The sequence below is a fragment of the Mobula birostris genome, chromosome 1 (assembly GCF_030028105.1).
Source record: "Mobula birostris isolate sMobBir1 chromosome 1, sMobBir1.hap1, whole genome shotgun sequence".
Lineage (NCBI taxonomy): Eukaryota > Metazoa > Chordata > Chondrichthyes > Myliobatiformes > Myliobatidae > Mobula > Mobula birostris.
This window is the reverse complement of record NC_092370.1, coordinates 10,043,199-10,057,298: the sequence shown is the minus strand read 5'-3', so window position 1 is coordinate 10,057,298 and position 14,100 is coordinate 10,043,199. Positions and strand designations below refer to the sequence as shown.

The 14,100-nt window shown below is 42.1% G+C and overlaps 1 protein-coding gene across 12 annotated transcripts in view; it reads right to left on the bottom strand.

Annotated features, from left to right (window-relative positions):
- Positions 1-14,100, bottom strand: part of sugct (succinyl-CoA:glutarate-CoA transferase) — a 564,860-nt gene that overhangs the window by 513,932 nt on the left and 36,828 nt on the right. For 11 of the 12 annotated variants that reach the window (XR_011885315.1, XR_011885312.1, XR_011885321.1 and 8 more), the window contains exons 2-4: positions 5,015-5,060; positions 4,844-4,917; positions 846-931 (exon numbers count right to left, since the gene is read on the bottom strand). Coding sequence is in view for 8 of the 12 variants with exons in the window: in XM_072252169.1 (XP_072108270.1) it covers positions 846-931; positions 4,844-4,917; positions 5,015-5,060 (206 nt within the window). In the remaining 4 variants the exon portion in view is untranslated. Of the gene's footprint in view, positions 1-845; positions 932-4,843; positions 4,918-5,014; positions 5,061-10,581; positions 10,629-14,100 lie in introns of those variants that run through there. The other variant, XM_072252147.1, reaches the window with a different exon arrangement.

Below are 14,100 nucleotides of genomic sequence, written 5' to 3'. Positions count from 1 at the left end.
TGGTCCCCCACTCTCATTGTTGCAGGGGCTTCCCTCTCTCCCTCGCTGGTAAAAGAGAGATAGAGCCCGTCTGAGATAACGAAGTGCTGGATTACGGACTGAAGTTTTTAATGGACTCTAGACCAAGATCTCTTTGAGGGATTTTGCTATTGCTGGCATGCTGGGGGGTGAAGGGATCGGTGGTTCTGCTGGTGTAAGTGAGGGGAGTGAGTGGGGAGGGTTGATCCTTCTGTTGCTGCTTTGCATGGGAGGGGGAAGGGGGGCTTTGGGATTCTATTTCTATCATTCATTCTTTGGGGTTTCTTGTTTCATGGATGTCTGCAAAGAGTAAGAATTTCAGATTGTATCTTGTATACATTCTCTGATATTAAATTGAACTATTTGAACCTCACAGGGTTTTCACATTCCACTGCCACAGTAAATAAGATCATAAGGAATAGGCGCAGAAGGCAGAAGGCAGCCCATCGTCTGCCCGGCCAGTCTATCATGACTGATTTATCATCCCTTTCAACTGCATTCTTCTGCCTTCTTCCCGTAACTTTTGATGTCCTTAATAATAAAGAACCTATCGACCTTCACCTTAAATATACCCAATGCCTTGGCCTCTACAACTGTCTGTGGCAATGAATAACCACCTCTCTGGCTAAAGAAATTCTTCCTCATCTCTGTTCCAAAGGGACATCTGTGTATTCTGAGTCTGCGCTCTTCGATCCAAAACTCCCCCACAAATAACTACGTAGATACCAGCTTGTGGGCTTTTTACACCTGTATTGTAAATCTAAGTTGAACAGATGAAGGACGCAAGAAACATTAAACTTCTTACAATTCAAATGTTTCAGCCTCACCTTCTTATTTCGATTTACACTAAGGAAGTAGATACTCTCTGTTCCCACAAATGGTGGTCCCCAGGCTCTAGTTTCATCGCCAGCACCTGTTAACATGGGAAAGATTTAACAATATGATCACATCTTACTTTTTTATTACTTACTTTTACTATATTAAAGATGAGTTTTTATTTTTTTACCTTTCTCTCCTTTAATTATCTCACTTCCTAAATTCTAACTTTAGTTTCTTTTACCATTATCATTTGCACTTTATTTCTATTGTTATATAAATTTGATATTACTTGTTTAATATTTATATAACTCTTTATTCATGATCATTACCAAATGTTGTTTTTTGTTACATGTTACACCCTCACCAACATACCACAGCAAACTCACAATGCATATAAATGTAAAGCACTGTGCAAGTCTGAGGCACGTGCAAAAAAGGTTCTGTAAAGTGAAGATGCTTTCAAAAGTAGTGAAGTTTCTAAAAATACTACAAAGAAGAGTAAACAGTAAAAAACTAAATCAAATCAATATTTGGTGTGACCTCCCTATGCCTTTAAAACTGTATCAATTGGTACACTGTCGTGTAGTTTTATAAGAAATTCAGCTGGCAAGTTGGTCCAAGCACCTTGGAGAACTTGCCACAGTTCTTCTGCAGACTTCGGCTGTCTCACTTGCTTGTCTCTCCAGACAATCCTAGAGAGCCTTGATGATGTTGAGATCAGGGCTCTGTTGGGGCTATACCATCTGATACCATTTAAAAAATCTAGGGTACCTAAGACTTTTGCGAAGTACTGTATATAGTGAATAAAGTTTATTCTTGATCCCTTTGTTGTTTTGCTATCCTTTTTCAGGTCTCTGTGGGAAAAATGGTGCTTGTGCAAGAGAAGATGAACTTGGGAAACTCCACCAGAGCGACCTGGGTTCAACTCTGCTGCAGAAAAACCCTGGGGTATGTTGGGAAGCATTCAGACTGAACCAGCAAATAACCAGTGTGCCACGCTGGAATTCACTAGAACTGGGGAAATATTCAAGGAAGGATTAGTCTTGTAAAAAAAATCTGTCAGTGAAAACAATGGCAAGAGAAACAGTTAATCGAATAAGGGGGTGACACAGTAGTGTAGCTATTTCCATGCTTTTACAGTACCAGTGACCTGCGTTCAATTATGCCACCGCCTGTAAGGAGATTATATGTTCTCCCTGTGACTGCATGGGTTTTGTCTGGGTACTCTGGTTTCCTCCCACAATCCAAAGATGTTTGGGTTAGTTGGTTAATTGGTCATATGAGTGCAATTAGACATCGTGGGCTTGTTGGGCCAGAAGGGATAGTTACTGTGTTGTATCACCAAATAAAATAAAAACACTTCTTAAGCTGTGTTAATAAATCTACAAAGGATAATCTCTCATAATTAAAGTGGAAGTTTTAATGAATTAAAAAGTAACAATTCCTTCCTATTAAACTGCACATTAGCAGCATCTAAGATCCATCGAACACGGTAGTGCAGCGGTTAGCATAACGCTATTACAGTGCCAGTGACTCAAGTTCAATTCCCACCACTGTTTGTAATTTATTTCCCTGACTGCATAGGTTTCCTCTGGGTGCCCAGGTTTTCTCCCATATTCCAAAGACAAACGGGTTAGTACATTAATTGGCTACGGGGTGTAATTGGGTACCGTGGACTCTATGGGCTGAAGCACTTAAAGTACTGTAAGATCACTTTGCTGTTTACTATTCTTCACTAGTTCAGGATCATTCTGAAAGGTAAGAATTTATCTAAAATCCAGACTTCTTCTGCAAACCTTCTTCCTAAAGCCCTTTCCCAATTTTGAATATCCTTACTTCAAACGGGTTACTAGAAGTTCAGGGTGGCACGGTGACACAGCTAACAAAGTCACTGCTTCACAGCGCCTGAGCTCAATCCTGTCCATGAGTCCACTGAGGATGGAGTTTGGATGTTCTCCAGACAACTGGATACATGTCCTTCGGGCGATTCAGTTGCCATAAGACCAAAAGACATTTGAGCAGAATTAGGCCATTCAGCCCATCAAGTCTGTTCCACCATTCCATTCAAAAAGATACAATACCCTTGTCAACCCTGTTTTCCTGCCTTTGATGGCCCGACTAATCAAGAATCTATTAACCTCTGCTTTAAATATACCTAATGACACGGATGGCCTCCACAACCATCTGTGGCAATAAATTGCACAGATTCACCACCCTCAGGATAAAGAAATTCCTCCTCATCTCTGTTCTGAAGAGGGGGGAGGAAGAGAAAGGAGGGAGGAGGGAGGGAGAGGGAGAATATGAGTAACTACAAAAAAATACATAGAGGGAAAAGGAGAGTGTGCCGTAGTTACCCAGAAGGGCACCAAGGAACAGACTGTGACTGTCGCCTTGATAAAATGTATTGCTTGTTTGTACTCCACATAAATCACACAATCCACCTCCTCTGCTTTTAAGTAGGATTTCTATACTTGACTAATTTCCTGTAGGACACAAATAAGTCCCAGGATTTTAATCAAGCTCATCCTTGAAAAAAGTACAAACCTAAAAATAGTAAATCTTACATACTGACCACAAACTTCCCTTCCAGACCATTAGCTAGTTCTCTCGTCTTGGATATTTTCCCATTTTTGGAACAAAAAACCCTTAATGTCTGACATCCTTATGATTGCTACCCCAGTGTCCCTGTTCTCTCCTTGCTGCCACATCAGAAACACTCAGTAACAACTTTATCAGGCACAGGAGAGGAATGTAATGTGGTCTTCTGCTACGGTAGTCCATCCACTCCAGGATTCAACATGTTGTGCATTCAGACATGCCCTTTAACACATTGCTGTTGTGAGGCAACACACAGAAAATGCTGGAGGAACTCAGCAGGTCAGGCAGCAACCATGGAAATGAATAAACAGTCGATGTTTCAGGCCGGGATCCTTCACCAAGACTGGAAAAGAAGGGAGAAAACACCAGAATAAAAAGGTGGGGAGACAGGAAGCAGATTAAGCTTGAAGGTGATAGGTGAAAGTTGGGAAAGAAAGGGCTGTAGAAAAAGACCATAAGACGTAGGAGCAGATTTAGGGCATTCAGTCCATTATATCTGCTCTTCCATTCCATCATGGCTGATATATTTTACCTCTTATTTTCCCTTTTATTTATTAAAAAATAAAAATTCCTATATTTACATGCAACAAGTGACTTTGATAACACTCACAAGGCCATTGGCAAGCCGGGGTGTAGCATTATTCAGACGCATAACAGCCCTCAGGAAGAAGCTGTTTCTCAGATTTACTGTCTTAACTAAGATGTTTCTGTATCTCCTTCCAGATAGCAAGAGATTGAACAGACAGTGTCCAGGATGGAATGGGTCTTTAATGACGTTACGAGCATGCCATAGGTATCGAGAGTTGTAGATCATCCCCAGGTCCAGTAGTTGAGTCCCAATGATGTGCTGATCTGTTGGAGTGCTTTGTGATCTGTCTTGCTGCAACTAGAGTACCACACTGTCATTCTGTATGTCAGCATGATAAAAGGTCGCAGCAATTTTTGAGGCAGATTAGCTCTCCGTAAGCACCTCAGGTAGTACAGTCATCGTTGTGCCTTCCCTACCATCAAGGTTGTGTTGATGGACCAAGAGAGCTTCTCGATGATGTCCATTCCCAAAAACTCAAAACTCCCCATTTATGAATAATGGAACTTATTCAGGACCTCTTGCTTTCCTGAAGTCAATTATCATTTCTTTTGCCTTCTTGATGTTGACTGACATGTTGTGGTTCCTGCACCAATTGGACAGTTTCAGCACCTCCTCTCTATATGCAGATTTGTTATTGTTTGTAATTAGGCCAATCACAGTTGTGTTGTTGGCAATTTGATGACTGAGTTGAGCAGGAAAATTAACACCAAGTCAAGGCTAACGGAAAACATAAAATATACCAAACATACCAACCTTCACTCTGTGTTCCACAGATGCTGATTGTAACAATATTTTTATTCAAGTTCAGTATTCCATTACCTGGTCTTTCTACTTTGATAATTTCTGCACCCAAGTCTCCCAAGATCATTGTAGCAAATGGTCCTGCTAACACCCTGTTTGAAATAGGCAAAGGAAATAAATGATTAGATTCACATTGCTAAATTCTCACAAAATAAACAGATTTATTTGTGTTATAGAACATGAGTATACCTTGTGAGGTCTAGGACTTTAATTCCTTCTAACAGTTTCACATTTCCTGTAAACCAAAACACAGTTTTAGAAGTCATCATCAAATAACACACATTCAAGTTACATGGAACACAGTCAATACAGTACAGTATAGATCGTACTCTAAGATCAATCCAACCCCTTTCTCCTACATAATTCTCAATTTTTCTATCATCTATGTGCCTATCTCAGAGCATATTAAATGCCTCTAATGTATCTGGCAGGGTGTTCCACACACCTACCACTCTCTGTGTAAAAAAACCTACCTCTGACATCCCCTTAATAATTATCTCCAATCAGCTTAAAATTATGCAGCCTAGTATGAGCCATTTCCACCCAAGGAAACAGTCTCTGGCTATTTCTCCACTCCATGTATGCCTCTGACCAAGTTGTACACATGAAAGATGTGACACAAACATAGCATTGACTTAAAAGAGAAGGAACGCACTGCAAATTGTAGACAGCCCAGTCAGACTGGTCTACAGATTTGAGACAAGGGGTGATTCCAGGAACGCAGTCTGGCTGCATTATCAATTGTATTATTATGTCTTTGCTACAGTTGGCTGAGTAGATAACTTTTGAAACAATGAGAGAAAATCATCAGGTGCAAGTTCTGAATGACAAATATACAAAGAATTTTGGAAATTGTAATATCATGATATTTTCATGATCCTGTCTGCACACAAACAATGGTCATTTTTTTTGATGAGCTTATACAACATTTAGAATTTTATTGCAAACTTCCAGGCTGCTTGATAGGAGTGCTGGGAAACAAATAGATAGATTTTGAACCTGAGCCACAGAAAAGGATAGCAAAGCAGATGAACAAACAGTTGGTCAACTATCTAGATTGGAGTAGCTCTATTTGTCACAATTACATTGAAACATACAGTGAAATGTGTTGTTTGCATCAAATCAAATCAGCAAGGATTGTGCTGGAGGCAGCCCACAAGTGGTGCCATGCTTCAAGTGGCAATATAGTATGCCCACAACTTGTTAACCATAACCTGTACATCTTTGGACTGTGGGACGAAATCAGAGCACCTAGAGGAAATCCATTCAGTTGCGGGGAGAATGTACAAACTCCTTACAGACAGCTGCAGGAATTGAACCCTGGACTTATAGCTGATGCTGAAAAGCATTGTGGTAATTACTACCTTACCGTGCTGATCTTGAGAGACAAGTTAAAAGAGAGAACTAGAAGAGTTTTGGGAATGGAGTCCCAGGTCAGGCCAGCTGAAAGCAGAGCCGTTAGTGTTGAAGACATTAAAATCAGTGTGCAAGATGGATATATAGTAAGAGTAGGATTCCTGTAAGTTTGGAAACAAATAAAAATAAGGGAAAAGGGATCATTGTCACTGTCAAGTCAAATCAAATAAAATTCATTGTCATTTAACTATATACATGTTTACCACGAAACAAGATAACTTTTCTCCGCACCAGACCAGGGTGTAAAGCACAGTAGTAGTACACACACACAAACAAACACACAATAACATAGGAAAGGAAGAATTAAATCTACCAATGAATTATGCATAGATAAACAAAGCAAAGTGCATAAATTAAATATTGTAGGCTACAGAACAAATTATCCAGAGTCACTTCGAACGTGATGATGCAGGGAGTTCAGAAGCCTAATGACCCGCGGAAAGAAGCTGTTTCCCACTCTGACTATTCAGAATTGGTGGAGGGACAGATAGTGCTGAGGAAACAGGAAGGCTGCAGAAGGACTTAGGCAGATTAGAATAGGCAAGAAAGTGGCAAATGAAATACACTGTTAGAAAATAACCATCGACTTTGGTATTAGAAATAAATGTGAAGAATATTTTCTAAAACGCGAGAAAATCTAAAAATCCGAGATGCAAAAGAGACTTGGGAGTTCTTGTGCAGAACACCTGAAAGGTTAACTTACAGGTTGAGTCGTTGGTGAGGAAGGCACATGCAATGTTACCATACGTTTCAAGAGGTATAGAGTATAAGAGCAGGGATGTGATGCTGAGGCTTCACAAGGCACTGGTGAGGACTCTCCTTGAGTATTGTGAACAGTTTTGGGCTCCTTATCTAAGAAAAGATGTGGGGGTATTGGAGAGGATTCAGAGGTGTTTCACAAGGATGATTCCAGGAATGAAACGGTTTTCCTATGAGGAGCATTTGATGGCTCTGGGCCTGTACTCACTGGACTTTATAAGGATGAGGAGGGATCTCATTGAAACCTTCTGAATGTTGAAAGGCCTAGTCAGAGTAGATGTGGAAAGGATGCTTTCCCATGGTGGGGGAGTCTAGGACAAGAGGGCACTGCCTCAGGATAGAGGGGTGTCCATTTAAAACAGAGATGCGGAAAAATTTCTTCAGCCGGAGTGGTGAATTTGTGGAATGTGTTTCCACAGGCAGCTATGGAGACCAGGTCGCTGGCTGTCTTTAAGGTGGAGTTTGATAGGTTCTTAATTGGTCACGGCATCAAAGGTTACAGTGAGAAGGCCTAGGAGTGGGACTGAGAAGGGGGATGAAAAAGGATCAGCCATGATTGAATGGCGGAGAAGACTCAATGGGCCAAGTGGTCGAATTCTGCTCCTCCATCTTATGGTCTTCTTGTCTTTATGCACCAGAGTCTCCTGCCTGATGGTAGAATGTCAGTTGTGGGAAAAGCTAAAGATGGCGCAAGCGATTTTTATGGGCCTGGGCGACTTCTTCCAGTCTGTCCATGAAACAGTTTAAATCTCCTGTTCTCATGTCTCTTCTTTCCTTTTCAAGTTGACTGGGGTTGATCATCTGTAGCTGTGCTCAAGCTACGGTCTTCACGGGTGGTGGGTTCTCACTCTCAGAACTCACTGAGCGGCCCAGTGATTCAGATCTCCAGGAATAGCTTGGAAGATGTATGTCTTTGGGGTGCATCCCTGTGGATGGCTCGATTCCTCACCGACATCACCAGCTGAAGCGTCGCAGGAGATCGAAACATTGAGGCAGCAGGCGCAGCTGTCAGAGGCCTCTACACTCGAGTGGTATCTCTCTATCTTTCAATGGAGAGTGAGTCTGCTGGCTCTGAATCAGGGGAACTCGAATAAGCAACGCTGAAGTTTTGTGGATGTCTGTGAAGAGTAAGAATTTCAGGTTCTATACTGTATACATTCTCTGATATTAAATGGAACCGTTGAACTATTGAAAGAGGATGCTGGATGGATGGATGGGATCTTTGAAAATACTAAGGGCCCAGGGTACACAGCACTCCTGATATTTTGGCTTGTGCTTAGGCTCATGTGTTGTTTATTTTGTGCCTATCAGCTGTGTGCCTTGTTGTTTATATCTGTGTTTCTTGTATTTGTGATTTTAGCTACCTGTTATGGATTGTACAGCACTTTGGTCAACCTGAGTTGTTTTTAAATGTGCTTTATAAATAAATTTGACTTGACTTGACTCCTGATAAATGTCCCCGATAGATGGTAGGAAGGTCCCTATTTCCCAAATTCCCTCGGGATCAATAAAGTATATCTATCTATCTATCTATGATCCTCTCAGCTGTTCCCACAGTTCTGTGTGGGGATTTCCAGTCCGATGCTCTGCTGTTCTTATACCGGGTGGTAATGCAGCTTGTCAGGACACTCTCAATCATGCTCCTGTAAAAATTCAGACAAGGTGGTGAGGAGGGTGGGAAGCCTCACTTGCCTCAATCTCCTCAGAAAGTGGAGGTGCTGCTGTGCCTTCTTATTCAGGGAGGTGATATTCAGAGATCAGTTTGTGACATGGACTCCCAGGAATTTGGCACACTTAACTCTCTCTACGGAGGAGGTATGCATGTGTGGGTCGGGGGAGTGGTTCATCTGCGCCTTCCGAAAGTCCACAATCGTTTCCTTGGTCTTCTCCACATTCAAACTTAGATTGCTGTTCTCACACCAGTCCATCAGCCGCTCCACTTCCTCTCTGTACACATTCTCTGATATTAAATGGAACCGTTGAACTATTGAAAAAGGATGCTGGATGGATAGATGGGATCTTTGAAAATACTAAGGGCCCAGGGTACACAGCACTCCTGATAAACTCATCGTTGTTGTGTCATCCGCAAACTTGATGATATGGTTTGAGATTAACCCTGCCACAGTAATGTGTCCGCAGTGTGAACAGCAGCGGGCTGAGCACACAGCCCTACGGAGCACCAGAGCTCAACATAGTGGGACTAGAGACATTTCTGAAACGTCTCTACTGAAAACTTGTCTGTGTGGACTCAGAACTGGCTTGCTCACAGAAGGCAGAGGGTGATAAAAGATGGAGCGTATTCTACCTGGAGGTCAGTGATCAGTTGTGTTCTACATGTATTTGTTCTGGGACCCTGGCTCTTCATGATCTTTATAAATGACTTGGATGAGGAAGTGGAAGGGTGAGACGGCGGATGACAAGGTGGTCAATGGAATTGTGGATAGTGTAGAAGGTTGCAGTGGGACATTGATAGGACACAGAGCAGGGCTGAGAAGTGGCAGATGGAGTTCAACCCAGAAAACTGTAAAGTCATTCACTTTGGAAGATCAAACTTGGAGGAGTACAAGTTTAGTGGCGGGATTGTGAGCAGTACAGAGGAACAGAGGGGTCTTGGGGTCCAAGTACAGAGATCCCTCAAAGTTGCCATGCAAGTTGATAGGTTGAATGTCTTTTTCACTATGTGAATTTGGCTACATGGATTCAGAACTGGCTTGTTCACAGAAGGCAGAGGGAAGAGATGTATTAGGAACTTGAGCAGCAATGTTTTGCACACAGAGAGTGGCCAGTGTATCTGCCAGAGAAAGCGGTTGAATCAAGTACAATAACAAGTGCTACAATGCACTGGGACAGGTATGTGGATAGGAAAGGTTTACAGGGATATGGGCCAAACATGGGAAAATTGGAACAGCTTGGATTAGCCATCTGGGTTGTCATGGACCAGTTAGGCTAAAGGGCCTGGTTCCATGCTGAATTACTGCAACTCTATTAATAACTTGGGTTAGCTATTCAAATTAAACATTTACACAAATGTCCATTAAATCTTGGAGTTCTTTTTTGCAATTAACCTGCAGCAAAGTGTGATGGGCATCCCAGGGTGAAGTCTGAAGTCGGATGGAGCCTGATGTCTGCAAGTCTAAGAATCCAAGAACAAGGACTGAAAGTGTCCTGTCCTACTAGGGTTAGAGGCTTGTTTGGGTGTATGGATGGGTGGGTGGGAGGCTGGGAAAGGGGCTTGCTTTGCTGTTGTTGTTTTGTTTTGCGTTTTTGTTGCTGCTGCTATCTGCTGAACGTAGTGGGCATGATGTGTTGCCACTGGAATGTGTGGCAACTCCTGCAGTTTGCCCCCTGCATATCCTTAGATTGTGTTGGTTGTTAATGGAAACGACACATCTCACTATCTTTCAATGTACATGTGATTAATAAATCTGAATCTGATAGTTGCCAATTAACCTACCAGCAAGTCTTTGGAATGTGGGATGCAACCAGAGCACCTGGGAGAAACAGTGTTAAAAAAAAACAGAACATACAAACATAGTAACTTGTAGCCATGCTATGTTGGTGCCGGAAGTACGGACACTTACTGGCTGCCCTCAGCATAGTCCTAGGAGTGTGTTGGCCATTGACGAAAATGCAATATGTTCCAATATGCTAGTGACAAATAAAGTTAATCTTTAAAAAAAACTTATAACAGACATCCTGATATCCAAAATATCAAACTTAAGATAATTTTAGTAAATGTAAGGTTTTCATTTCTATCATATCAATACATTAAAATGGTTGTAAAGAAAGCCTCACATTTATGTGCTTTTCACATTCACATTCAAAAGTGCCTGACTGCAAATTAAGCAATTTTGAAATGGAGTCACCAATTTAATATAGAAACAACATCAGCCAACTTGCACTCATCAAACTTCCAGAATCTGCACTGACAACGATCAGGATGTTGACTCACAGATAAACATAGGCCAGTGCACCAGAAATGACTCCCTTAGTCTTTGAAATAATGCCAATACATGTATTATGTGACTACACAGGGCAAAGGTTATCTTACATTCTTTTCTCATCTGAGGCTCAGTTTGCTCTCCAGTGTAGACATAAAATACATCACTACACAATTTTGAGGAGCAAAGGGTTATTCCCTATTTCTAGCTAATAATTATCTCTCAATCCACATTCCTAAAAGCACAGATTACTCAGACAACCACATTACTGGTAGTGAAAGCTCACGGCATGTAAATTGTCTGTCACATTTCCGTATTCAAAATGTAACTTCATTGACTGTACAGTGGTTTGGGACTTTCTGTTACAGGTGTGAAAGGTACCACCCAAATGCAAATTGACCATCACGTTTCTATATTAAAATAGAAGTTCAGAAGCATTCATTGGCTATAAAGTCCTATGGGATGTTCAAAGTAAATTTTATTATCAAAGTACATATATGTCACCATATACAGCCCTGAGATTCATTTTCTTGAGGGCATGCTCAATAACTCTGATGTTAATAATAACCCTAACAGATTCAATGAAAGTGCCACTAGTAGCGTAGTGGATAGCACAATACTTTACAGTACCAGTGACCTAGGTTTAATTCCTGCCACTGCCTGTATAGAGTTTCCATGTTCTCCCTGTGACTGCGATGGATTCCTCCGGGTGCACAAAGACCATAAGACTATAAGACACAGGAGCAGAATTAGGCCATTTGGCCCATAGAGTTCACTCCGCCATTCAATCGTGGCTGATCTTTCTTTTCCCTCAGCCACACTCCCCGGAACCTTTGATGCTATATCCAATCAAGAACCTATCAAGCTCTGCCTTAAATACACCCAACGACTTGGCCTTCACCCAGCTGCCTGGAGTAACAAATTCCCCAAATTCACCACCCTCTGGCTAAAGAAATTGCTCCACATCTCTGTTTTAAATGGGTGCCCCTTTATCCTGAGGCTGTGCTCACTTGCCCTAGACTTCCCTGTCATGGGAAACATCCTTTCCACAACTACTCTGTCTAGCCCTTTCAACATTTGAAAGTTTTCAACGAGATCCCCCCCACCCCATCCTTCTAAATTCCACCAAGTACAGACCCAGAGCCATCAAACATTCCTCGTATGATAACCTTTTCATTTCTGGAATCATCCTTGTGAACCTCCTATGAACCCTCTCCAATGCCTGCCAGCACATCTTTTTTTAGATGAGAAGCCAAAAACTGCTACAATACTCAAGGTGAGGCATCACCAGTGCCTTATAAAGCATCAACATCACATCCCTGCTCTTGTATTCTAGACCTCTTAAAATGAATGCTAACCTTGCACTTACCTTTCTCACCACCAACTCAACCTGCAAGTTAACCTTTAGGGTGTTCTGCACAACAATTCCCAAGTCCCTTTGTATCTCAGATTTTTGGATTTTCTCCCTGTTTAGAAAATAGTCTCTACATTTATTTCTACTACCAAAGTGCATGACCATGCATTTTTCAACATTGTATTTTTTGCCACTTTCTTGCCCATTCTCCTAATCTGTCCGTCCCTCTGTAGCCTAATTTTCCTCAACACTACCTGCCCCTCCACCAATCTTCGCATCATCTGCAAATTTGGCAACAAAGCCATAAATTCCATCATCTAAATCACTGATCTACAGCAATAAAAGAAAATGTTCCCAACACTGACCCCTGTAGAACACCACTAGTCATTGGTAGCCAACCAGAAAAGGATCCTTTTATTCCCACACACTGCCTCCTACCAATCAGCCTATGCTCTAACCATGTTAGTAACTTTCCTGTAATACCATGGGCTCTTAACTTACTAAGCAGCCTCACATGGCACCTTGTCAAAGGCCTTCTGAGAGTACAAATGTGCAGCATCCACTTTATCCCCTTTATCTATCCTACTTGTAATCTGCATGGAGGTCAGTGACCAGTGTTGTTCCACAGGAATCTGTTCTGGGACCCCTCCTCTTTGTGATTTTTATAAATGACCTGGATGAAGAAGTAGAAGGGTGAATTGGTAAGTTTGCTGATGACACAAAGGAGGTTGGGGGTGTTGTGGATAGTCTGGAGGGTTGTCAGATGTTACAGCGGGACATCGATAGGACTTGGAACTGGTCTGAGACATGGCAGATGGACTTCAACCCAGATAAGTGTGAATGGTTCATTTTGGTAGGTCAAACTTGAATATAGTATTAATGGTAAGACTCTTGGCAGCGTGGAGGATCTGAAAGACAGGGGTCTGTGTCGATAGGACACTCAAAGCTGCTGCGCAGGTTGACAGGGTTAAGAAAGCATATGGTGTGTTGGCATTCATCAACCGTGGGATTGAGTTCAAGAGCCATGAGGTAATGTTAAAGCTATATAAGACCTTAGTCAGACCCCACTTGGGGTTCGGTGTTCAGTTCTGGTCACCTCATTACAGGAAGGCTGTAGATACTATAGAGAGAGTGCAAAGGTGATTTACAAGGATGTTGCCTGGATTGGAGGGCATACCTTAACGACAATGGGTTGAGTGTACTCGGCCTTTTCTTCTTGGAGTGATGGAGGATGAGAGGTGACCTGATAGAGGTGTATAAGATAATGAGGGGCATTGATTGTGTGGCTAGCCAGAGGCTTTTTCTCGGGGCTGAAATGGCTAACACGAGGGGGCATAGTTTCAAGGTGCTTGGAAATAGGTACCGAAGGAATGTCAGGGGTAGGTTTTTCACACAGAAAGTGGTGGGTGTATAGAATGCACTGTCGGCGACAGTGGTAGAAGCGGATACAATAGGGTCTTTTAAGAGACTCCTGGATAGGTTCATGGAGCTTAGAAAAATAGAGGGCTATGCACTAGGAAAATTCTCGGCAGTCTCTAGAGTAAGTTACATGGTCGGCACAACATTGCGGGCCGAGGGGCCTGCAATGTTCTACATTCCTCAAAGAATTGCAACAGGTTTGTCAGGCAAGATTTTCACTGAAGGAAACCATGTTGACTGTCTCCTATCTTGTCCTTTGTCACCAAGTACTCCATAACCTTAATAACTGACTCCAACAGCTTCTCAACCACTGAGGTCAGGCTAACGGGTCTATAATTTCCTTTCTGCTACCTTCCTCCTTTCTTAAAAAGTGGAGGGACACTTGC